Source organism: Oncorhynchus gorbuscha, linkage group LG04, assembly GCF_021184085.1.
Source record: "Oncorhynchus gorbuscha isolate QuinsamMale2020 ecotype Even-year linkage group LG04, OgorEven_v1.0, whole genome shotgun sequence".
NCBI lineage: Eukaryota > Metazoa > Chordata > Actinopteri > Salmoniformes > Salmonidae > Oncorhynchus > Oncorhynchus gorbuscha.
This window is the reverse complement of record NC_060176.1, coordinates 410,293-436,790: the sequence shown is the minus strand read 5'-3', so window position 1 is coordinate 436,790 and position 26,498 is coordinate 410,293. Positions and strand designations below refer to the sequence as shown.

The 26,498-nt window shown below is 49.2% G+C and overlaps 1 protein-coding gene across 1 annotated transcript; it reads right to left on the bottom strand.

Moving 5' to 3' along the window:
• Positions 1-1,577: 1,577 nt before the first annotated feature.
• LOC124033502 (tetratricopeptide repeat protein 17-like) lies at positions 1,578-26,463 on the bottom strand. Its single transcript, XM_046345518.1, is given in 26 exon segments — positions 1,578-1,774; positions 3,649-3,792; positions 3,959-4,078; positions 4,213-4,296; positions 4,654-4,684; positions 4,686-4,802; positions 7,574-7,694; positions 8,048-8,204; positions 9,676-9,720; positions 9,723-9,922; positions 10,154-10,306; positions 10,696-10,882; positions 12,224-12,448; positions 12,615-12,686; positions 12,919-13,072; positions 14,158-14,273; positions 14,400-14,659; positions 17,386-17,546; positions 18,249-18,388; positions 22,283-22,430; positions 22,687-22,796; positions 22,971-23,102; positions 23,191-23,302; positions 24,710-24,879; positions 25,203-25,292; positions 26,262-26,463. Coding segments are annotated over 26 exon segments (3,549 nt in total). The 5' UTR covers positions 26,430-26,463; the 3' UTR covers positions 1,578-1,642.
• Positions 26,464-26,498: the final 35 nt, after the last annotated feature.

Here is a 26,498-nt window from a genome sequence, read left to right as displayed (position 1 = left end):
TGTAGTCTATGGGACAGGGAGGCTGAATGATGGGACTATATACTGTAGTCTACGGGACAGGAGGCTGAATGATGGGACTCTATATATTGTAGTCTATGGGACTCTATATACTGTAGTCTACGGACAGGGACACGGGACTCTATATACTGTAGTCTATGGGACAGGCTGAGTGATGGGACTATGCTGGGCTCTTTATACTGTAGTCTATGGGACAGGGAGGCTGAATGATGAGACTATGCTAGGCTCTATATACTGTAGTCTATGGGACAGCTGAGTGATGGGACTATGCTGGGCTCTTTATACTGTAGTCTATGGGACAGGGAGGCTGAATGATGGGACTCTATATAGTGTAGTCTATGGGACAGGGAGGCTGAATGATGGGGCTCTATATACTGTAGTCTATGGGACAGGGAGGCTGAATGATGAGACTATGCTGGGCTCTATATACTGTAGTCTATGGGACAGGGAGGCTGAATGATGAGACTATGCTGGGCTCTATATACTGTAGTCTATGGGACAGGGAGGCTGAATGATGAGACTATGCTGGGCTCTATATACTGTAGTCTATGGGACAGGGAGGCTGAATGATGAGACTATGCTGGGCTCTATATACTGTAGTCTATGGGACAGGGAGGCTGAATGATGAGACTATGCTGGGCTCTATATACTGTAGTCTATGGGACAGGGAGGCTGAATGATGAGACTATGCTGGGCTCTATACTGTAGTCTATGGGACAGGGAGGCTGAATGGAGGCTGAATGATGAGACTATGCTGGGCTCTATGGGACTCTATATACTGTAGTCTATGGGACATACTGGAGGCTATAATGATGAGACTATGCTGGGCTCTATATACTGTAGTCTATGGGACAGGGAGGCTGAATGATGAGACTATGCTGGGCTCTATATACTGTAGTCTATGGGACACTGTAGGAGGCTGAATGATGAGACTATGCTGGGCTCTATATACTGTAGTCTATGGGACACTGTAGGCTGAATGATGAGACTATGCTGGGCTCTATATACTGTAGTCTATGGGACAGGGAGGCTGAATGATGAGACTATGCTGGGCTCTATATACTGTAGTCTATGGGACAGGGAGGCTGAATGATGAGACTATGCTGGGCTCTATATACTGTAGTCTATGGGACACTGGGAGGCTGAATGATGAGTCTATGGGACTCTATAACTGTAGCTTGGGACTCTATATACTGTAGTCTATGGGACTCTATGGAACTGTAGTCTATGGACTCTTTACTGTAGTCTATGGGACAGAGTCTGAGGTCCCAAAGCTTCCTAATAGAATTGCGAATGGAAGTGGTTGGTTTTACCCCCTACGACCAGAGTCTGAGGTCACAGCGAATGGAAGTGGTTGGTTTTACCCCCTACGACCAGAGTCTGAGGTCACAGTGAATGGAAGTGGTTGGTTTTACCCCCTACGACCAGAGTCTGAGGTCACAGTGAATGGAACCCCTGAATTCCTTTAGACATAAATTATATGGCAATGACTTAAAACAAACGTTAAAAAAATAAAATAAAAAAATCAACAACAAATTTCTTGCGAGTAACTACTGTAAGTTATGTTTTTGTATGTGTGTATGGTGTGTGCGTGTGTGCCGAGGGCTTCTCCTGTGGAGTCGTCTCAGGGTAGACGGCGGTCCTTCTTGGTTAGCAGGTAACACTGGATGGTTCTCAGGCGGTCCTTGGCAGGGGCAAACTCTGGCTGCAGCTCCAGAGTGGACTCATACCAGCGCATGGCCTTCTCAAACTCCTCCTGGAGAGACACACACACACACACACACACACCAGTGAACAAGGAATAATAAATACAACTGATCAGTATTTACACAAATTACCACAATTCATACTCATGTCATCATTTGACACAGCAGCATTAGCAGCAGCATTAGCATTCTTCAACACACCCCCCTGACACGCAACCTGCATACGATTTCATACACACACACACTCTTACCAATACCAGCATAAATAACCTGCTTCACAACCACTGACACTTGAAGGGAATTAAGCACCTAAACCAGACGACAGACCCTGAACCCGACGGCAGACCCTGAACCACGACAACCTGAACCACGAACCAGACGGCAGACCCTGAACCACGAACCAGACGACAGACCCTGAACCACGAACCAGACGCAGACCCTGAACCACGGCAGACCCTGAACCAGACGGCAGACCCTGAACAGACGACAGACCCTGAACCACGAACCAGACGACAGACCCTGAACCACGGCAAACCAGACGGCAGACCCTGAAACAGACACTGAACCAGACGGCAGACTGAACCAGACCCTGAACCAGACGGCAGACTGAACCAGCAGACCCTGAACCAGACGACAGACCCTGAACCAGACGGCAGACCCTGAACCAGACCCTGAACCAGACGCAGACCCTGAACCAGAACCAGACGCAGACCCTGAACCACAGACCAGCAGACCCTGAACCACAGACCCTGAACCCGAACGGCAGACCCTGAACCAGACGGCAGACCCTGAACCCGACGGCAGACCCTGAACCAGACGACAGACCCTGAACCAGAACCAGGCAGACCCTGAACCAGACGGCAGACCACTGAACCAGACGGCAGACCCTGAACCACGAACCAGACGACAGACCCTGAACCAGACGGCAGACCCTGAACCAGACGGCAGACCCTGAACCAGACGGCAGACCCTGAACCAGACGGCAGACCCTGAACCAGACGGCAGACCCTGAACCAGACGGCAGACCCTGAACCAGACGACAGACCCTGAACCAGACGGCAGACCCTGAACCAGACGACAGACCCTGAACCACCCGAACCAGACGACAGACCCTGAACCAGACGGCAGACCCTGAACCAGACGACAGACCCTGAACCAGACGCAGACCCTGAACCAGACAGACCCTGAACCAGACGGCAGACCCTGAACCAGACGGCAGACAATGAACCAGACGGCAGACAATGAACCAGACGACAGACCCTGAACCAGACTGAACCAGTCGGCAGACCCTGAACCAGACGACAGACCCTGAACCAGACGACAGACCCTGAACCACGAACCAGACGGCAGACCCTGAACCAGACGGCAGACCCTGAACCAGACGGCAGACCCTGAACCAGACGACAGACCCTGAACCAGTCGGCAGACCCTGAACCAGACGGCAGACCCTGAACCAGTCGGCAGACCCTGAAACCAGACCCTGAACCAGACGACAGAATGAACCAGATGGCAGACCATGAACCAGACGGCAGACAATGAACCAGACAGACAATGAACCAGACGACAGACAATGAACCAGACAGACGGCAGACAATGAACCAGACGGCAGACAATGAACCAGACGGCAGACAATGAACCAGACGGCAGACAATGAACCAGACGGCAGACAATGAACCAGAACAGACGACAGACCCTGAACCAGACGGCAGACAATGAACCATGAACCACGAACCAACCAGACGACAGACAATGAACCATGAACCACGAACCAGACGACAGACCATGAACCATGAACCACGAACCAGACGACAGACCCTGAACCAGACAACAGACAGACTTAAACCAGACGACAGACCCTGAACCAGGCGACTCATGGCCAGGCCATGACAACAATGCTGGTCTGTTCCCATGGTGGTGGGCTCACCATGGCGATGTAGACGTTGGCGAGGGTGAAGTGGTTGACAACGAAGTGTGGGGCGATCTCCACAGCCATGCGGGCCACGGTCAGAGCGTCCTCCCACAGCCGCGCGTTCTGGAAGATGTTGGCCAGGCTGATCAGAGGTACATCCTGAGAGGGAGGGCGGGGAAGGAGGGAGGGAAGGAGAGAGAGATACTGAATTATCACACAGCCCTAAAGCACAGGGTCATGTTCAGCAGTTCACACAGTAGAAAGATGTTTTGCAAAGGAAAACAAACTTGTGTGTTATTATTGGGCAAGTCTCAGTCCATGTTACCTTCATGTGGTGCGGGGCGTAGTGGAGGGCTTGGCGTAGGCAGTCGATGGCCCTCTTGCCCTGACCCTTCACTCTCCAGTAGAGAGCAGACATGCTGGACAAGACCCACGATGTCTGGTTCTGCTCAGGAAAGGAGAGACTTTCATTTGTCTGCACTATTTTATTGATCTTTATACTGCGGGAAGATGCTGTGATTTGGGTGATACAGGTTTGTATAATAGCCTGAAGGGCAGCTGCCATCTCCAAACACCTACCTTCTCCAAGACCTTGGCGATGCGCGTGCCCACCTGCTCAAAGGACTGAGGGGAGAACTTATCTTTGCCCAGATTCTGTAGAACCTGAATGACAAATGGAAATGCGGTTGAGGATCATGGCAGAACAGTGAAATGATAAAGACTGGTTAGATATGAGAGACTCTGCCCCCTCCCTCTCAGAGTAGACTCTCTCTGCCCCCTCCCTCTCAGAGTAGACTCTCTCTGCCCCCTCCCTCTCAGAGTAGACTCTCTCTGCCCCCTCCCTCTCAGAGTAGACTCTCTCTGCCCCCTCCCTCTCAGAGTAGACTCTCTCTGCCCCCTCCCTCTCAGAGTAGACTCTCTGCCCCCTCCCTCTCAGAGTAGACTCTCCCTGTCCCCTACCTCTCTGAGTTGACTCTCTCTGCCCCCTCCCTCTCAGAGTAGACTCTCCCTGTCCCCTACCTCTCTAAGTTGACTCTCTCCGGTGTAGTGGTCGGCGCCTGGCCACGCCAGCCAGGTGGTCCTGGGTGTGCATGCTGGCAGCCAGGTTAGACAATGGCTCCACCGCAGGCTCCTGGAGTGGAGTAGTAAAGTCTATGTGTTCCGTGATGCTCGGAGGGAGGGGGAAACGAGAGAACAGCTGGAAACGAGAGAACAGCGGGGGAAACGAGAGAACAGCGGGGGAAACGAGAGAACAGCGGGGGAAACAAGAGAACAGCGGGGGAAACAAGAGAACAGCGGGGGAAACAAGAGAACAGCGGGGGAAACAAGAGAACAGCGGGGGAAACAAGAGAACAGCGGGGAAAACGAGAGAACAGCGGGGGAAACGAGAGAACAGCGGGGGAAACGAGAGAACAGCGGGGGAAACGAGAGAACAGCGGGGGAAACGAGAGAACCGGGGGAAACGAGAGAACAGCCCGAGAGAACAGCGGGGGAAACGAGAGAACAGCGGGGAAACGAGAGAACAGCGGGGGAAACGAGAGAACAGCGGGGGAAACGAGAGAACAGCCTCCCTCTCAGAGAGAACAGCGGGGGAAACGAGAGAACAGCGGGGAAACAAGAGAACAGCGGGGGAAGTAGAGAACAGCGGGGGAGGGGGAAACGAGAGAACAGCGGGGGAAACAAGAGAACAGCGGGGGAAACAGAGAGAACAGCGGGGGAAACAAGAGAACAGCGGGGGAAACAAGAGAACAGCGGGGGGGGGAAAAAGAGAACAGCGGGGGGGGGGGAAACGAGAGAACAGCGGGGGAAACAAGAGAACAGCGGGGGAAACAAGAGAACAGCGGGGGAAACAAGAGAACAGGGGGGGGAAACAAGAGAACAGCTCGGGGGAAACAAGAGAACAGCGGGGAAACAAGAGAACAGCGGGGGAAACAAGAGAACAGCGGGGGGGGAAAACGAGAGAACAGCGGGGGAAACGAGAGAACCCCGGGGGAAACGAGAGAACAGCGGGGGAAACGAGAGAACAGCGGGGGAAACGAGAGAACAGCGGGGGAGGGGGGAAACGAGAGAACAGCGGGGGAAACGAGAGAACAGCGGGGGAAACGAGAGAACAGCGGGGGAAACGAGAGAACAGCGGGGAAAACAAGAGAACAGCGGGGAGGGGGAAAACGAGAGAACAGCGGGGGAGGGGGGGAAACGAGAGAACAGCGGGGAGGGGGAAAACAAGAGAACAGCGGGGGAGGGGGAAAACGAGAGAACAGCCTCTCGAGAGAACAGCGGGGGAAATGAGAGAACAGCTCTGAGAGAACAGCGGGGGAAGTAGAGAGAACAGCGGGAAATGAGAGAACAGCGGGGGAAACGAGAGAACAGCGGGGGAAACGAGAGAACAGCGGGGGAAACGAGAGAACAGCGGGGGAAACGAGAGAACATTGGGGGAAATGAGAGAACAGCGGGGGAAACGAGAGAACAGCGGGGGAAACGAGAGAACACCTCTCGAGAGTTGAGCGGGGGAAACGAGAGAACAGCGGGGGGAAAGAGAGAACAGCGGGGGAAACGAGAGAACAGCGGGGGAAACGAGAGAACAGCGGGGGGAAAACGAGAACAGCGGGGGAGGGGGAAAACGCCAGCGGGGAGGGGGGAAAACGAGAGAACAGCGGGGGGGGGGATGCTGGAGCCAGGGGGGAAACGTTGAGAATGGGGAAACGAGAGAAGGCGGGGGGGGGAGGGGGAAAAGAGTCTAGCGTGATGCTGGGGAGGGGGGAAACGAGAGAACAGCGGGGGAGGGGGGAAACGAGAGAACAGCGGGGAGGGGGAAACGAGAGAAGAGCGGGGGAAACGAGAGAACAGCGGGGGGAAACGAGAGAAGAGGGGAAACGAGAGAACAGCGGGGGAGGGGGGGAAACGAGAGAAGAGCAGGGGAAACGAGAGAAAAGCAAGGGGGAACGAGAGAACAGCGGGGGGGGGGAAATGAGAGAACAGGGGGAGGGGGGAAATGAGAGAACGGGGGGGAAATAGAATTTTAGACATTTTTCTCATTAAAAAGTGACTTTGGATGTTAAGAAGATATTTATTTTGCCAAAATGTTGAAATATCTCCTTCCCCAGAGTCAGATGAAGTCATGGTTACCAATGTTATGTGTACAGTTTGGAGGAAGATGAAGGTAGTTTTATGCCAGTTGCTACAGTAGACTTCCTGTCACTGGGCTAGTGAGCAATGGCTCCAGACACGACCGTGCTTCATACGCCACAGAGACATACAAGTGGTATCCAAGAGTTCATCTTAACAGTGTAAATATATATATTTTAAAAAGAGTTTAAATCTCCAACTATCCCTTTAAGTCCTAATAAAGTGAATCCCAACTGACTTCAGTGGCAGTCAACATTTTACTCGTTTATTAGTTAGTTGAATCAGCTGTCGGTGCAGGGTTGGAACAATGTGGACCGGGAGGTAGATTCCCCAGGGGAGGGTTGGAACAATGTGGACCGGGAGGTAGATTCCCCAGGGGAGGGTTGGAACAATGTGGACCGGGAGGTAGATTCCCCAGGGGAGGGTTGGAACAATGTGGACCGGGAGGTAGATTCCCCAGGGGAGGGTTGGAACAATGTGGACCGGGAGGTAGATTCCCCAGGGGAGGGTTGGAACAATGTGGACCGGGAGGTAGATTCCCCAGGGGAGGGTTGGAACAATGTAGACCGGGAGGTAGATTCCCCAGGGGAGGGTTGGAACAATGTGGACCGGGAGGTAGATTCCCCAGGGGAGGGTTGGAACAATGTGGACCGGGAGGTAGATTCCCCAGGGGAGGGTTGGGAAACCACTGTCACACACACTATATATAGTTATCTATGAGATAACCAGACAGAGTTTAAAGGTTGAATTTACAACACTGTCCTAACCCCTTACACAAGACAGACAGAGGTCAAAGGGGAATGTTGGTACTGACTCGATGTTCTTGGCAGACACGGCCAGCCAGGTACTGGCCACGGTGGTGAGGTCTACCCTGCGTGTTCTCTGGCACTCCCCTGGCCCCGGCCAGCCCAGACCGGTATAGTCCCTCCATCGCCCTACACACACACACACACACACACACACACACACACACACACACACACACACACACACACACACACACACACACACACACACACACACACACAGAACACACACACACATTTCTTAGTATGGTTCAATGATGATGACTAAGAGAACTGTCTTTATGTGAGAATCTCAAATTGTATTTCCTTGATTCCTCGCCTCCTTCTCAGAACCCATTGGATGTTAAAGTCAGAGGTCCCTCCCAACTGGCCTTCTTCTCCAATGGGTTTTGAGGAGGCGGCGAGAGGACACGAGGAGTCAAGTAAATACAATTGAGATTGTCAGTGTGAGTTTGTCTGTGAGCATGCAGGCTGTTTATTACCTGAGGGCCCGGGGGACGGGATGGTGGGGCCGCTGATCTCCAGAACAGAGTGGCCTCCAGGGAGCAGTGTCTCCCCCTGCAGGGTGTCCTCAGCACTGCCCCAGACCTCAGGGCTGTCCGCCTTGGGCTTCCTCACACGCTTCACCTGGAATGTGATCTGTGGAGGACCAGGAACACAGAGAGGTGGGGGGATGTTGGGCTGGGGCCTGGCTACTGTTTGGACAGAACTTTATATACATTATGGTAGTTACTCAGGACATGTACCACTCAGACCCCTGTCTGTCTCTATATTACATCATGGTAGTTACTCAGGACAGGACATGTACCACTCAGAACCCTGTCTGTCTATATTACATCATGGTAGTTACTCAGGACATGTACCACTCAGCCCCCTGTCTGTCTCTATATTACATCATGGTAGTTACTCAGGAGAGGACATGTACCACTCAGCCCCCTGTCTGTCTCTATATTACATCATGGTAGTTACTCAGGACAGGACATGTACCACTCAGACCCCTGTCTGTCTCTATATTACATCATGGTAGTTACTCAGGACATGTACCACTCAGACCCCTGTCTGTCTATATTACATCATGGTAGTTACTCAGGACATGTACCACTCAGACCCCTGTCTGTCTCTATATTACATCATGGTAGTTACTCAGGACATGTACCACTCAGACCCCTGTCTGTCTATATTACATCATGGTAGTTACTCAGGACATGTACCACTCAGACCCCTGTCTGTCTATATTACATCATGGTAGTTACTCAGGACATGTACCACTCAGACCCCTGTCTGTCTCTATATTACATCATGGTAGTTACTCAGGACATGTACCACTCAGACCCCTGTCTGTCTCTATATTACATCATGGTAGTTACTCAGGACATGTACCACTCAGACCCCTGTCTGTCTCTATATTACATCATGGTAGTTACTCAGGACAGGACATGTACCACTCAGACCCCTGTCTGTCTATATTACATCATGGTAGTTACTCAGGACATGTACCACTCAGACCCCTGTCTGTCTCTATTACATCATGGTAGTTACTCAGGACAGGACATGTACCACTCAGCCCCCTGTCTGTCTCTATATTACATCATGGTAGTTACTCAGGACAGGACATGTACCACTCAGCCCCCTGTCTGTCTCTATATTACATCATGGTAGTGACTCAGGACAGGACATGTACCACTCAGACCCCTGTCTGTCTCTATATTACATCATGGTAGTTACTCAGGACAGGACATGTACCACTCAGCCCCCTGTCTGTCTCTATGTTACATCATGGTAGTTACTCAGGACATGTACCACTCAGCCCCCTGTCTGTCTCTATATTACATCATGGTAGTTACTCAGGACAGGACATGTACCACTCAGACCCCTGTCTGTCTCTATATTACATCATGGTAGTTACTCAGGACAGGACATGTACCACTCAGCCCCCTGTCTGTCTCTATATTACATCATGGTAGTTACTCAGGACAGGACATGTACCACTCAGCCCCCTGTCTGTCTCTATATTACATCATGGTAGTTATTCAGGACAGGACATGTACCACTCAGACCCCTGTCTGTCTCTATATTGCATCATGGTAGTTACTCAGGACAGGACACCTACCCACTCAGCCCCCTCGTCATCCTCACAGTTCCCGAAGCAGGGCCCTCCCCGCTCCGGCCCGCTCCCATCACCCGGTCGTTCTTCAGCACGCGGATGCCCCTCAGGTCGCCACGCTTGCCCCCTACGTCCAGAGCCCCCTCGAAGGCCCCCATCAGCTCCTCCTTCAGCTGCCACTCCTCCTCATCCCTCTCTCCTCCTCCGGGCTGTTGGCTTGCCTCTCCAGAGCCGTTACTGTCCAGCACCACCTCTGTTACAAACAGAAAGGCAGGGTCCTGTTCATTAGGTACCAAACGGAAGAAAACGGACAGAAACAGGGAGGGGTTAACATGACATTTGTAGTTTTTCCGTTTCAAAAGTTTTGCTACAGTGCCCTAATGAACAGGACCCAGATGTTTGAGAATCTGAGTGTGCATAACTCCACGAACAGTTCTGTTCATTTGATTTCATACAGTCATAGTCCAAATCACAAGGGTCTTACTCTCAAACTGGAGGGCTTCCTCCACTGTGGAGACAGGCAGAGCCTGGGCAGCCGTGGTGGTGGTGGGGTCCTCCTGCTGCGTCTGTCTACTGCCAGCCTCCCATTCATCTAGATGTAGAGTCACATCCTCCTCACCGACACACAAAGCACCCTCTGTTGACACACACACACTAAAGCCATCATCACACACACACACTAAACCCATCAGCACGCACACACACACTAAACCCATCAGCGCACACGCACACACTTTCTCCACTACACTGGCCTTCCAACCATGTGCATGACGTTCAAGCAACAAATACAGAAACCAGAACAGGACCTCCAAGTGGACATGGGTCTCTCTTGTAACCCTGCACCTTTTCACCTCTACATAGAAAGTGTGTGTGTGGAGGTTCTAAACATGGTGAGAGGGTTGGCGTCTGATTGGCAAATATAGACTTTTTTTAAAAGCAGCAGCAGCTGGACTATTTTTAACAGCTTCAATTATTGAGAGGAACATTTCTCCACTTAAAACATGAGAGGTGAACCGGGGCACTCACGCGGACATGGCGAGCGCTGCAGGTTGTAGAGGAAGGGGTAGAACTGCAGGCATCGCAGAAGGGGCAGGCTGGCACGGCACTGGGCACAACTGGCAGAGAGAGCCAGGGTCTGGCGGAACAGGTCCAGGGCGCCCGTCACGTTGCCCTGGGCCAGATTCACGCTCACCAGGCTCAGGAGAGTGTGGGGCTGCCAGGGGACCAGAGGAGAGCAGGGAAACAGAGTCATTAGAATGGATATCACTATATAACATCCCATTGGGACCATACTGTGGATATCATTATATAACATCCCATTAGAGAACACTGTGGACATCATTACATAACATCCCATTAGAGAACACTGTGGACATCATTACATAACATCCCATTAGAGAACACTGTGGACATCATTACATAACATCCCATTAGAGAACACTGTGGATATCATTATATAACATCCCATTAGAGAACACTGTGGACATCATTACATAACATCCCATTAGAGAACACTGTGGACATCATTATATAACATCCCATTAGAGAACACTGTGGACATCATTACATAACATCCCATTAGAGAACACTGTGGACATCATTACATAACATCCCATTAGAGAACACTGTGGACAACTCCTAAAGTTGCTGTATGACACTTTAAAACTGGTTTAATTGAACCTTTGTTTAACGAGGCAAGTCAAATAAGAACAAATTCTTATTTACAATGGCGGCCTACCCCGGCCAAACCCGGACGACGCTGGGCCAATTGTGCGCCACCCTATGGGACTCCCAATCACGGCCGGATGTGATACAGCCTGGATTCGAACCAGGGACTGTAGTGACGCCTTTTGCGCCGAGACGCAGTCCCTTAGACCACTGAGACACTCGGGATTTATGTCATGCAAGAACAGGAATATGAATGTAAGAAAAGGAGTGTGTGTGTGTGTGTGTGTGTGTGTGTGTGTGTGTGTGTGTGTGTGTGTGTGTGTGTGTGTGTGTGTGTGTGTGTGTGTGTGTGTGTGTGTGTGTGTACACCTCAGGTGTCCTCCAGCAGTGTGTGATTTGATTGTTACCTGGAGCAGAACATTGCTGAAATACCAGTCCATCGTATCTTACTAGAACAGCCTCAGATATAGTTGCAAGCTGTTAGTAGTCCTGATATTTGGCAGTCTAAGCCAGGTACAACACCTAACAGTATTATATGCCATTTAGCAGACGCTTTTATCCAAAGCGACTTACAGTCATGTGTGCATACATTCTACGTATGGGTGGTCCCGGGGATCGAACCCACTACCCTGGCGTTACAAGCGCCATGCTCTACCAACTGAGCTACAGAAGGTGTGTGGCCTGCAGGCCTGCCTAAGACTGGAGCAAAGCAGAGGGCTAGGAACTGCTCCTTGTCGGCTGTTAGGGATCGCCTGGCTGTTTGGAGAACAAGGTTCTTTCTGTATCCTTAAGTGGCCACGCATATAAAGACCTTTGAAATGTTTCAATCCTTCTCGAATGTAATGTGATTTGTGGATTTAAATAAAGTAGTTAAAAGTGTGTGTACCTCAGAGGCGTTGAGTGCCAGGGCGTCCTCCAGCAGAGTGTGTGCGTGGGCGCTGAGGCCGTGGCGCAGAAGCAGATTGGCAGCGTTGACGAGGGGCAGGTGGCGCTGGGTGGGCGGAGCCGAGGCCAGGGAGTGGCGCAGACACTGCAGCGAGCTGGTACCGTTACCCTTCGCCCGCCAGAACAACGCCGCCTCGTTCTGGAGCAACCAGCCAGGGGCGCTATCCTGGAGGAGAGGAGGATGTACACTGTCTGAAGACGGATCATTTCCTATTACAACTGTGGAAGGCTGTTTATTCTGACAGAACAGCCCAAAGCCATCGCATTTCTCAGGACAGTAGTGGAGGATATTTCTGATATGAAACAATGTTTCTCTGTTCTATGGCGCTCACCTTCTTCATGGCTTGGGCTATGCTGGCACCAGCCTGCTCCAAACTCCAGCCTCTGCTGCGAGACAGCAGTACCTGTACACACACACAGGATCAGCACAGTGACACACTTCAACCCTGCTCCAGTGGGGCTGCTCTGTGGATGACTCAATGGTGCTCCCAGTGGTGAAGATGGGTACTGTGACAGAAAACACATTTCTGTTGTCTCTGTATAATGGATTAATAAAGATGGTATTGTATTGAATCCAAAGCCCAGTCTCTAAAATATGTTGATGTTACAGACCACCTATCCAACACACACACTGACCTGGGTGGCGTGGGGGTCTGGCAGCTCCTTGTCCTCCAAGGTCCAGTCCACAGAGGCAGGCAGGTCAGCTGGGGGGGGCTGGAGCACAGGGCCACAGTCTGGAGAAGCCAGGGAGGATGGAGGGGGTCCGGTACCGTACAGCACCGTCTGGAGGCTGAACACACATCAGTGAGGTCAGCAAATACATGAATGTCATATCATACATCACATGTTACACAAACCATGCTGAGGAAGAGGCTCTACGAGTCAACACAATCGACTAGCACACACACGGCTTCAAGATACAACACACACCATGTTAGAAACAGGCACAAAAAGGTAGCATACACAAACATCCTGGCACACACAAACCCGAGGCCCAGTGTCTAACACGCTAACCCGGGGCCCAGTGTCTAACACGCAAACCCGGGGCCCAGTGTCTAACACGCAAACCCGGGGCCCAGTGTCTAACACGCAAACCCGGGGCCCAGTGTCTAACACGCAAACCCGGGGCCCAGTGTCTAACACGCAAACCCGGGGCCCAGTGTCTAACACGCAAACCCGGGGCCCAGTGTCTAACACGCAAACCCGGGGCCCAGTGTCTAACACGCAAACCCGGGGCCCAGTGTCTAACACGCAAACCCGGGGCCCAGTGTCTAACACGCTAACCCGGGGCCCAGTGTCTAACACGCAAACCCGGGGCCCAGTGTCTAACACGCAAACCCGGGGCCCAGTGTCTAACACGCAAAACCCGTGGGCCCAGTGTCTAACACGCTAACCCGGGGCCCAGTGTCTAACACGCTAACCCGGGCCCAGCCTAACCCGGGGCCCAGTGTCTAACACTAACGCCCAGTGTAACCCGGGGCCCAGTGTCTAACACGCTAACCCGGGGCCCAGTGTCTAACACTAACCCGGGGCCCAGTGCTAAACGCTAACCCGGGGCCCAGTGTCTAACACGCTAACCCGGGGCCCAGTGTCTAACACGCTAACCCGGGGCCCAGTGTCTAACACGCTAACCCGGGGCCCAGTGTCTAACACGCTAACCCGGGGCCCAGTGTCTAACACGCTAACCCGGGGCCCAGTGTCTAACACGCTAACCCGGGGCCCAGTGTCTAACACGCTAACCCGGGGCCCAGTGTCTAACACGCTAACCCGGGGCCCAGTGTCTAACACGCTAACCCGGGGCCCAGTGTCTAACACACTAACCCGGGGCCCAGTGTCTAACATACTAACCTGGGGCCCAGTGTCTAACATACTAACCTGGGGCCCTGTGTCTCAGGTGGGAGGTAGAAGGTGGGTAGTAGGTGGGCGGGGGGGATGACAGGAAACTCATCAGCACAGTCTGCCCTCCGAGGCCACAGCAGCCTCTGAATGTCCTACAGACAAAACACACGCAGTAAGCTCCACAGAACCTTTAGACTGTCCTGCCAACACAGCACAAAGCCCACTATCCACACACACTAATAAATCCTTCCAAACACACACACACAGTCTAAACTCACTTCGGTGGGGGAGGCCTGGTGGCCCCAGAGGGCTGCAGGCTCAGGGTCTCCGGACACAGAGGGGTGGAGGTGTGAGCTGGTGGTCTGGTTGGTGCTGGGCTCCGACACCAGAGCAACGCTGCCCGCCACAGAGACCTCCTCTCCAAACTGGATGTGGTGGACGTGCTCAAACAGGTCTCCACGGTGATAACGCACCGGCAGGTCCAAGGGGCAGAACAGGCTGCTCTGTTGTTGGCCCAGACGACACATCTGGTGGTTGCCTGAACAAAACAACTCATTATTGATGCACTATTTTATGTTTACCAAGGTGAATAGACAGAATTAACTGACCATCTCTAAATGGACATATTCATTTATATTAAACTCAAATCAAATGTTATTGGTCACATACACATGGTTAGCAGATGTTATTGGTCACATACACATGGTTAGCAGATGTTAATGCGAGTGTAGCGAAATGCTTGAGGTTCTGGTCCTTCTGTAGCTCAGTTGGTAGAGCATGGCGCTTGTAACGCCAGGGTAGTGGGTTCGATTCCCGGGACCACCCATACATAGAATGTATGCACACATGACTGTAAGTCGCTTTGGATAAAAGCGTCTGCTAAATGGCATATATTATATTATTATATTAGTTCCGACAGTGCAGCAATATCTAACAAGTCATCTAACAATCCCCCCCAACAACAACCTAATACACACAATCTAAAGGGGTGAATGAGAATATGTTCATGTAAGTATATGGATGAACGATGGCTGCTCATCCATATACACTGTGTGTATCTGTGAGTGTATATAGCATGCAAGTGTGTGTGTGTGTATTGCGTGCGAGTGTGTGTGTGTATATAGCGTGCGAGTGTGTGTGTGTGTATTGCGTGCGAGTGTGTGTGTGTGTATTGCGTGCGAGTGTGTGTGTGTATATAGCGTGCGAGTGTGTGTGTGTGTATAGCATGCAAGTGTGTGTGTGTGTATTGCGTGCGAGTGTGTGTGTGTATATAGCGTGCGAGTGTGTGTGTGTATATTGCGTGCGAGTGTGTGTGTGTATATTGCGTGCGAGTGTGTGTGTGTATATTGCGTGCGAGTGTGTGTGTGTATATTGCGTGCGAGTGTGTGTGTGTATATAGCGTGCGTGTGTGTGTGTGTGTATTGCGTGCGAGTGTGTGTGTGTATATTGCGTGCGAGTGTGTGTGTGTATATAGCATGCAAGTGTGTGTGTGTATATAGCGTGCGAGTGTGTGTGTGTATATTGCGTGCGAGTGTGTGTGTGTATATAGCGTGCGAGTGTGTGTGTGTGTATTGCGTGCGAGTGTGTGTGTATTGCGTGCGAGTGTGTGTGTGTATATTGCGTGCGAGTGTGTGTGTGTATATAGCGTGCGAGTGTGTGTGTGTATATTGCGTGCGAGTGTGTGTGTGTATATAGCGTGCGAGTGTGTGTGTGTGTATATTGCGTGCAAGTGTGTGTGTGTATATAGCGTGCAAGTGTGTGTGTGTATATAGCGTGCGAGTGTGTGTGTGTATATTGCGTGCGAGTGTGTGTGTGTATATAGCATGCAAGTGTGTGTGTGTATATAGCGTGCGAGTGTGTGTGTGTATATTGCGTGCGAGTGTGTGTGTGTATATTGCGTGCGAGTGTGTGTGTGTATATAGCGTGCGAGTGTGTGTGTGTGTATTGCGTGCGAGTGTGTGTGTGTATATAGCGTGCGAGTGTGTGTGTGTATATTGCGTGCAAGTGTGTGTGTGTATATTGCGTGCGAGTGTGTGTGTGTATATAGCGTGCGAGTGTGTGTGTGTATATTGCGTGCAAGTGTGTGTGTGTATATAGCATGCGAGTGTGTGTGTGTATATTGCGTGCGAGTGTGTGTGTGTATATAGCGTGCGAGTGTGTGTGTGTATATTGCGTGCGAGTGTGTGTGTGTATATAGCATGCAAGTGTGTGTGTGTATATAGCATGCGAGTGTGTGTGTGTGTATTGCGTGCGAGTGTGTGTGTGTATATTGCGTGCGAGTGTGTGTGTGTATATAGCATGCAAGTGTGTGTGTGTATATTGCGTGCGAGTGTGTGTGTGTATATTGCGTGCGAGTGTGTGTGTGTATATAGCGTGCAAGTGTGTGTGTGTATATTGCGTGCGAGTGTGTGTGTGTATATTGCGTGCGAGTGTGTGTGTGTGTATATTGCGTGCGAGTGTGTGTGTGTGTATATAGCGTGCGAGTGTGTATATAGCGTGCGAGTGTGTGTGTGTATATTGCGTGCGAGTGTGTGTGTGTATATTGCGTGCGAGTGTGTGTGTGTATATTGCGTGCGAGTGTGTGTGTGTATATTGCGTGCGAGTGTGTGTGTATATATTGCGTGCGTGTGTATATAGCGTGCGAGTGTGTATATAGCGTGCGAGTGTGTGTGTGTATATAGCGTGCGAGTGTGTGTGTGTATATTGCGTGCGAGTGTGTGTGTGTATATTGCGTGCGAGTGTGTGTGTGTATATTGCGTGCGAGTGTGTGTGTGTATATTGCGTGCGAGTGTGTATATTGCGTGCGAGTGTGTGTGTATATTGCGTGCGAGTGTGTGTGTATATTGCGTGCGAGTGTGTGTGTATATTGCGTGCGAGTGTGTGTGTGTGTATATATTGCGTGCGAGTGTATATTGCGTGCGAGTGTGTGTGTGTATATTGCGTGCGAGTGTATATTGCGTGCGAGTGTGTGTGTGTATATTGCGTGCGAGTGTGTGTGTATATTGCGTGCGAGTGTGTGTGTATATTGCGTGCGAGTGTGTGTGTATATTGCGTGCGAGTGTGTGTGTGTGTATATAGCGTGCGAGTGTGTGTGTGTGTGTGTGTGTATATAGCGTGCGAGTGTGTGTGTGTGTGTGTATATTGCGTGCGAGTGTGTGTGTGAGTATATATTGAGTGTGAGTGTGTGAGTATATATTGTGTGCGAGTGTGTGTGTGTGAGTGAGTATATATTGCGTGCGAGTGTGTGTGTGTATAGCATCTCACCCAGCTGTGCCTCCTTGGCCATCTGGGTCTCGTGGATGATGTTGCGGAGGATCTGCTCTTCCTGCAGCAGCTTGTATTTGTCCAGGGCCTCCTGCTGACGCAGGTAGTGGTCATGCTGTTTCTGGTATTCCTTCAGCTCGTTCAGCGTGCGCTGCAGAGACCTGGGGGGTGTGACAGATCACATATAGCTAGCCCGAGGCCTACCGACAGGTCACTGTGCTGTTATACACCGAGTGTACAAAACATTAAGAACACCTTCCTAATATTGAGTGGCTCCCGTTGCCCTCAGAACAGACTCAATTCGTCGGGGCATGGACTCTACAAGGTGTTGAAAGCGTTCAACAGGGATGCTGACCTATGTTGACTCCAATGCTTCCCACAGTTGTGTCAAGTTGGCTGGATGTCCTTTGGGTGGTGGACCATTCTGTATACACACAGGAAACTGTTGGGCGTGAAAAACACAGCAGCATTGCAGTTCTTGACACAAAGGCACTTCAATCTTTTGTCTTTACCCTCAATGGCACACATACACAATCCATGTCGGAACTGTCACAAGGCTTAAAAATCCTTCTTTTACCTGTCTCCTCTCCTTCATCTACACTGATTGAAGTGGATTTAACAAGTGACATCAATAAGGGATCTCAGCTTTCACCTGGATTCCCCTGGTCGGTCTGTCATGGAAAGAGCAGGTGTTCATAATATTTTGTCGACTCAGGGTATTTTCAGCATTGTAACCTGTGCCACATAAAGAGGAAGTCTGTGTCCACAACAATACTTCCCGTCCCATCAAATCCCCTTCAAAATGGTTCCTCACTCTCTATGAACCTAACCACACCCTGAGCAGTGAGGCACTGTGCCTTTACCTGTGTTGGGCCTCCAGGCGCTGCTCCAGTTTCTGCTGACAGAGGACGGCGTGCTTCCTCCTCAGGGCCTGCTCAAAGCCCGGCTGGGCCTGGAGAGCCTGCTCATAGCACAGCACTGAGTGGTTATACTCCCCCAGCATCTAAAGACAAAGAGGATAGAGGACAGGAGGTAGAGACAGACAGAGATAAATAATCTATTGGAGATGATTCACTCGTCTAGTATAAATGGAGAGAGAACTGAAGGTCAGGGCCAGTAACATTGACAATACACTTCCTGAGCACCTGAAGAAAACCATGCCAACAAGCATTGCAGTAACATCCTACATCCATATTCACTGTATAACTGTTGGATAAATTATTGCTATACTCCAGTTCTGTAAAAGATCCTAGTGTCAGTGTATCATCCTAGTGTATCATCCTAGTGTATCATCCTAGTGTATCATCCTAGTGTCAGTATATCATCCTAGTGTATCATCCTAGTGTCAGTGTATCATCCCAGTGTATCATCCTAGTGTCAGTGTCTCATCCTAGTGTATCATCCTAGTGTCAGTGTCTCATCCTAGTGTATCATCCTAGTGTCAGTGTATCATCCTAGTGTATCATCCTAGTGTCAGTGTATCATCCTAGTGTATCATCCTAGTGTCAGTGTATCATCCTAGTGTATCATCCTAGTGTCAGTGTCTCATCCTAGTGTATCATCCTAGTGTCAGTGTATCAGCCTAGTGTCAGTGTCTCATCCTAGTGTCAGTGTATCATCCTAGTGTCAGTGTATCATCCTAGTGTCAGTGTATCATCCTAGTGTCAGTGTATCATCCTAGTGTCAGTGTATCATCCTAGTGTCAGTGTATCATCCTAGTGTCAGTGTATCATCCTAGTGTCAGTGTATCATCCTAGTGTCAGTGTATCATCCTAGTGTCAGTGTATCATCCTAGTGTCAGTGTATCATCCTAGTGTCAGTGTATCATCCTAGTGTATCATCCTAGTGTCAGTGTATCATCCTAGTGTCAGTATATCATCCTAGTGTATCATCCTAGTGTCAGTGTATCATCCTAGTGTCCGTGTATCATCCTAGTGTCAGTGTATCATCCTAGTGTCAGTGTATCATCCTAGTGTATCATCCTAGTGTCAGTGTATCATCGTAGTGTATCATCCTAGTGTCAGTGTATCATCGTAGTGTATCATCCTAGTGTCAGTGTATCATCCTAGTGTATCATCCTAGTGTCAGTGTATCATCCTAGTGTCAGTGTATCATCCTAGTGTATCATCCTAGTGTCAGTGTATCATCCTAGTGTCAGTGTATCATCCTAGTGTATCATCCTAGTGTCAGTGTATCATCCTAGTGTCAGTGTATCATCCTAGTGTCAGTGTATCATCCTAGTGTCAGTGTATCATCCTAGTGTATCATCCTAGTGTCAGTGTATCATCCTAGTGTCAGTGTATCATCCTAGTGTATCATCCTAGTGTCAGTGTATCATCCTAGTGTATCATCCTAGTGTCAGTGTATCATCGTAGTGTATCATCCTAGTGTCAGTGTATCATCCTAGTGTATCATCCTAGTGTCAGTGTATCATCCTAGTGTCAGTGTATCATCCTAGTGTATCATCCTAGTGTCAGTGTATCATCCTAGTGTCAGTGTATCATCCTAGTGTATCATCCTAGTGTCAGTGTATCATCCTAGTGTATCATCCTAGTGTCAGTGTATCATCCTAGTGTCAGTGTATCATCCTAGTGTATCATCCTAGTGTCAGTGTATCATCCTAGTGTCAGTGTATCATCCTAGTGTATCATCCTAGTGTCAGTGTATCATCCTAGTGTATCATCCTAGTGTCAGTGTATCATCCTAGTGTATCATCCTAGTGTCAGTGTATCATCCTAGTGTCAGTGTATCAGTCCAGTGTATCATCCTAGTGTCAGTGTATCATCCTAGTGTCAGTGTATCATCCTAGTGTATCATCCTAGTGTCAGTGTATCATCCTAGTGTATCATCCTAGAGTCAGTGTATCATCCTAGTGTATCATCCTAGTGTCAGTGTATCATCCTAGTGTATCATCCTAGTGTCAGTGTATCATCCTAGTGTCAGTGTATCATCCTCGTGTATCATCCTAGTGTCAGTGTATCATCCTCGTGTATCATCCTAGTGTCAGTGTATCAGCCTCCTGTCAGTGTATCATCCTAGTGTATCATCCTAGTGTCAGTGTATCAGCCTCGTGTATCATCCTAGTGTCAGTGTATCAGCCTCCTGTCAGTGTATCATCCTAGTGTATCATCCTAGTGTCAGTGTATCATCCTAGTGTCAGTGTATCATCCTCGTGTATCATCCTAGTGTCAGTGTATCATCCTAGTGTATCAGCCTCGTGTCAGTGTATCAGCCTCGTGTCAGTGTATCAGCCTCGTGTCAGTGTATCAGCCTCGTGTCAGTGTATCAGCCTCGTGTCAGTGTATCAGCCTCGTGTCAGTGTATCAGCCTCGTGTCAGTGTATCAGCCTCGTGTCAGTGTATCAGCCTCGTGTCAGTGTATCAGCCTCGTGTCAGTGTATCAGCCTCGTGTCAGTGTATCAGCCTCGTGTCAGTGTATCAGCGTATCAGCCTCGTGTCAGTGTATCAGCGTATCAGCCTCGTGTCTGTGTATCAGCCTCGTGTATCATCCTAGTGTATCATCCTAGTGTATCATCCTAGTGTATCATCCTAGTGTCAGTGTATCATCCTAGTGTCAGTGTATCAGCCTCGTGTATCAGCCTAGTGTATCATCCTAGTGTCAGTGTATCAGCCTAGTGTATCATCCTAGTGTCAGTGTATCAGCCTAGTGTATCATCCTAGTGTCAGTGTATCATCCTAGTGTATCATCCTAGTGTCAGTGTATCAGCCTCGTGTCAGTGTATCAGCCTCCTGTCAGTGTATCAGCCTCCTGTCAGTGTATCAGCCTCCTGTCAGTGTATCAGCCTCCTGTCAGTGTATCAGCCTCCTGTCAGTGTATCAGCCTCCTGTCAGTGTATCAGCCTCCTGTCAGTGTATCAGCCTCCTGTCAGTGTATCAGCCTCCTGTCAGTGTATCAGCCTCCTGTCAGTGTATCAGCCTCGTGTCAGTGTATTAGCCTCGTGTATCAGCCTCCTGTCAGTGTATCAGCCTCCTGTCAGTGTATCAGCCTCCTGTCAGTGTATCAGCCTCGTGTATCAGCCTCCTGTCAGTGTATCATCCTCGTGTATCAGCCTCGTGTATCAGCCTCCTGTCAGTGTATCAGCCTCCTGTCAGTGTATCATCCTCCTGTCAGTGTATCAGCCTCGTGTATCATCCTCCTGTCAGTGTATCAGCCTCCTGTCAGTGTATCAGCCTCCTGTCAGTGTATCAGCCTCGTGTATCATCCTCCTGTCAGTGTATCAGCCTCCTGTCAGTGTATCAGCCTCCTGTCAGTGTATCAGCCTCCTGTCAGTGTATCAGCCTCCTGTCAGTGTATCAGCCTCCTGTCAGTGTATCAGCCTCCTGTCAGTGTATCAGCCTCCTGTCAGTGTATCAGCCTCCTGTCAGTGTATCAGCCTCCTGTATCATCCTACTGTAAGTGTCGATGTAGTGAAAACATTAAAAGCAGACTGTATGTGAACAAAAACCAACACAACTCTACGTCAACATCCCTCCAGAAATGTTAAAACATAGTGGAAACAAATGTTGCAGAACAACGTGTTCTATTTAAAGTCTACATTTGGTTTAAATCACCTAATGCCGGCTTTCTTTATCATCATTAGACATCCCTAAAAACTGACTTCGGTGTTCCTCAAGGGTCAGTGCTTGGACCCCTGCTGTTCTCTTGATAGATGCTAGTACCGTTTCACTACACATGATGTAGAATGGTGCCTCAATGGGAATGATAGAGCTGCAACTGTTGATGAAACCAGATGATGATGTCGTACAGCGAGCTTTCTGTGGTTTTGTCTGTCTTGTGTGTATTCCATCAGGAACCAACTTGGAAACAAGTGGAATCTCTTTAACGTGTTATCTCTTGGGTTGTATTCAGTGCATCTACTAGTGGTGCTGTAACTCACTGCGTAGATGTTGCCCAAGGTGTAGTGGCTGGTGAGAAGGTCAGAGGTCAAATCCAGGGCAGTGTGAGCCACGATGGCAGCGTCAGCCGAGAAGTGGGCCCGATGCAGGATGTTGGCCATGTTCACCAGGGCCAGGTCCTTGTGCTGCCTGGATACACAACAGACAACGAGAATGGGACTTAAAACTCTTATATGATCCACTGTTTGAATGTTGAATAACCATAGCTGGGACATGTTCATTGGCCACCAGCGGGAAGACAACATTATGGAATACTAGGACTTGTCCAATAAGAAAGGCTCATTTAGTTTTCCATTGCAAAGTGCTTTACATCATGTGTCCTAATGAACATGACCCTGATGGCTGACAAGCTGAAGCCAGGGGCTGAGTTTTCCTTTGTTCGTACCTGGGTGAGAAGTGCAGGGCCCGGATCACACAGTCCACCGCCCGACTGGGCTCATTCTTTATCCTCCAGTAGAACGACGCCAGGTTATACAGCACCCAGGATGAGGAGTTCTGGACAACACAACAAACAGGTCATCAAAAGGGAACTATATGAAAGTCAAACCAGAACACTATTAAAACAGTGACTGTCCATTTATAACATTGAACAAATCAGTGCCTAAAAGTTCAAAGTAATCCCATGCGGCTATATGTGAGGGTGAAGAGTGGCGATAGAGCGCAACGTACCCTCAGCAGGCCCTGCTGGATGCGATGGCCCACCTCGTCCATGCTGCGGCCCAGTTTGTGGGACAGGGAGCCAAAAATGGGGTCCTCTTTAGAGAGCAGAGGAGATGTGAGGTTCACCTGTTCCTGCACGCCCTGGAAAACATAGACATATATGGCACAGATCCAGACAAGTATGTGCAATCCCATTAACAAGCGGGTTTGCTTTCCCCTTCCAACTCACCCGGAGATGCTGGAAACCGTGGATACTATATGGGAGCTCAAACACTCTGGCACAGTCAGGCTTCTCCAGATCCGGGGGTAGAGGGGACCTAAAATCTACGTAATCCTCAGGGCTGAAAGAAACATCCATAGTCAAGGTCCAGGGAACATTAGTGTAGTGTCCAGCAGAAGAGGGGGAACAAGAGCAGAAAAGGTAACCAGTGGTTGACTTGTATCATGGAGCTGTTTAAAATGCCTGTTGATGTAGGACATGTTTATCTAGATGTGAAAGACAAGCCATCATGGTTTATTCGATCAGAAATCTTTGTTGATTTCTCATCACCAGGGTGTCATCAAGAATACTTGTCCTCTTGTAAACTCCCTACATTCTCCAATGTTCGAATATCACTTTGTGTGTCCTAATAATGACTTCTGACAGTATGTAAATACTTCCATTGTTTATTTGTGGGCGGACAGGTAGCCTAGTGGTTAGAGCGATGGGCCAGTAACCAGCAAGTAGCCTAGTGGTTAGAGCGATGGGCCAGTAACCAGCAAGTAGCCTAGTGGTTAAAGCGATGGGCCAGTAACCAGCAAGTAGCCTAGTGGTTAGATCGGCAAGTAACCAGCAAGTAGCCTAGTGGTTAGAGCGATGGGCCAGTAACCAGCAGGTAGCCTAGTGGTTAGCGATGGGCCAGTAACCAGCAGGTAGCCTAGTGTTTAGAGCGATGGGCCAGTAACCAGCAGGTAGCCTAGTGGTTAGAGCGATGGGCCAGTAACCAGCAGGTAGCCTAGTGGTTAGAGCAATGGGCCAGTAACCAGCAGGTAGCCTAGTGGTTAGAGCGATCGGCAAGTAACCAGCAAGTAGCCTAGTGGTTAGAGCGATGGGCAAGTAACCAGCAAGTAGCCTAGTGGTTAGAGCGATGGGCAAGTAACCAGCAAGTAGCCTAGTGGTTAGAGCGATGGGCCAGTAACCAGCAGGTAGCCTAGTGGTTAGAGCGATGGGCCAGTAACCAGCAAGTAGCCTAGTGGTTAGAGCGATGGGCCAGTAACCAGCAGGTAGCCTAGTGGTTAGAGCGATGGGCCAGTAACAGAAAGGTTGCTAGATCGAATCCCTGAGCTGACAAGGTAAAAATATGTTGTTTTGCCCCTGAACAAGGCAGCTAAACCACTGTTCCTAGGCCGTCATTGTAAATAAGAATTTGTTCTTAACTGACTTGCCTAGTTAAATAAATGTTAAATTAAAACAAATATATATTTGTTTGTATAAAAATATGTTGTTTTGTGCTGTAGTGTCATGACCTCTAACATATGTGACGTGATCATCCAATGCTTATATATTGTATGTTGTTGAAAATCACCCCCAAAAATGACTCATGTCATTGGTCAATGTCAATGATAAGATGAAGCCATTTTGGAGCACGACCAATGACGGATGACATATGTCAACATCCCTTATCAGTGCTTCCCCTTGATAATGAGTTATGTGAGGGCACATTAGTAACAACCAAATGATTGGTCAAGAGTACACAGCCTGGGCTTACCTGATGTCTTTACTCTCCAGGGAGATGTAGGTACCATCGTAGAGATCCAAGTCTCCCAGGGGTACTTTAGCCATGACACAGTCGGCATCCTCTTTATAGTGCCTCTGCTCCAAGCCTGTGTCCCTGTCCTCATTCTCCTCAATGTGAATCTTCTGAGCGACAAGCTGCTTCTGAACAAAGCAGGGGTCAGAGACATGAGATTCAGACATTTCAGTGGGACTTGATTTGGAAGCAATGCTATATCTCCCTGGAACATGAAGAAAGGAAGACAGGTTGCGCCATCTGATGTGATCCAATATATTCTTCACTAATCAATGAGTATTAAATGACTATTGAACAGCTGTGAATATTGGAGATATTGCATCTTTCAAGTAAGGGAGAGCACAGCAGTATAGATGTTTAACACAGTGGCCTTGGACTAACATTGTAAAACCAGGAAGTAGAGCAATAGGCTATAAGCACTGTGAGGTAGTCATTAAAAGATGATCATCACCTCTAACTTCTTCAGGTAATTGACACGGGTCTCCTGTCGCATGAAGATGACAAGGTCGTGTGGATGTTTAAGATTCAAAGGAGAGTCAACCTGCAAAAAAAAATGAAAATGTTAGTATTAAAATAAACAGTGACAGTACTTGTTTCCACTCTATGACTCGACCCCAAAGTCTAAAGACCTCTGAGTCCGCTGACCACAGTACACGTGAAGTGAGACAACACCAAAACACAATTGAGGCAGAGGAACCTGGCTGATTTGACACCGTAATTTCGTAATAGTAGCAGTTGGTCATCTTTGTTTTTTCCCCCAATCCATCCATTTGAGATAGTTTGGCCACAGCTGAACATGATGTCAATGGCTAAATAGTCTGAACATTTAATGTCCTTCTAAACGTCACTTGTAAGTGGATACTTTAGATTAGTTGTGTATAGCTACAAAGGTTACATCAAATATTATTTTATTTAAACCCCTTTTATTTATGGGCTTACATCAAGCCCGAATCACAATTGTATATTCAATTCACTTAGCTTCGATGCAACCAAGAGAGTTTTGACATTGTGCTGGATGTCAAAACTATTGGTTGCATCAGAACTACTAGTTAGCTGGATGTGCCGACTCTGAGTCTGTCAGCTCTGTTGTGCCCATTATCTTTGAGCCCAGTAGCTAATTAGCTAGCTTGCCAACCTACTACCTACCAATCACCTATCACTAGTTTGCGTTATTTTAGATTTTCTAGGATGATTGGATGCCTTTAGCTAGTTAGAGCTAGATAATATGTAAGTTAATTCTGGCTTACTCAGAAACCCCGTTCTCTAACTAACTTAGCTAACGTTATTTATCTGGGGGTCAGCATTGCTGCATTACTGTGCTAGCAAAAGTCCCAGAGAGGAACTTATAAGTAGTTAATTGGCAATCGATGGTTGACAAGCTAGTATGAGCCTTCAGCCGTGTTAGAAAATGTTAGCAACAGTAAAGTCAAAGAAACGGGTTCTACCTATATGTGATAAAATCGTTAGCTAGCTAGCAACATACGGTTATAAACACGGGCCGTTAACGTACTTGCTGTTGAATTTTTCCATCTTCAGTGACAACCCAGTGGGTGGTAGCTCCTCCGGGTTCGGCCAATATTATACAGAGTAGGATAAAAATCTTCCCTTGAACTGACACTTTTCGGGAAACGTTTACATAAGGCAGAGACCCAGAACTGATTTTCCTGAGGTCCGCCATTTTTCTGTCTTCTTTACAGATGTGTTGTGGCAGAAGAAGAAGAAGAAGAAGAGGCCTAAAAAAAGTTAA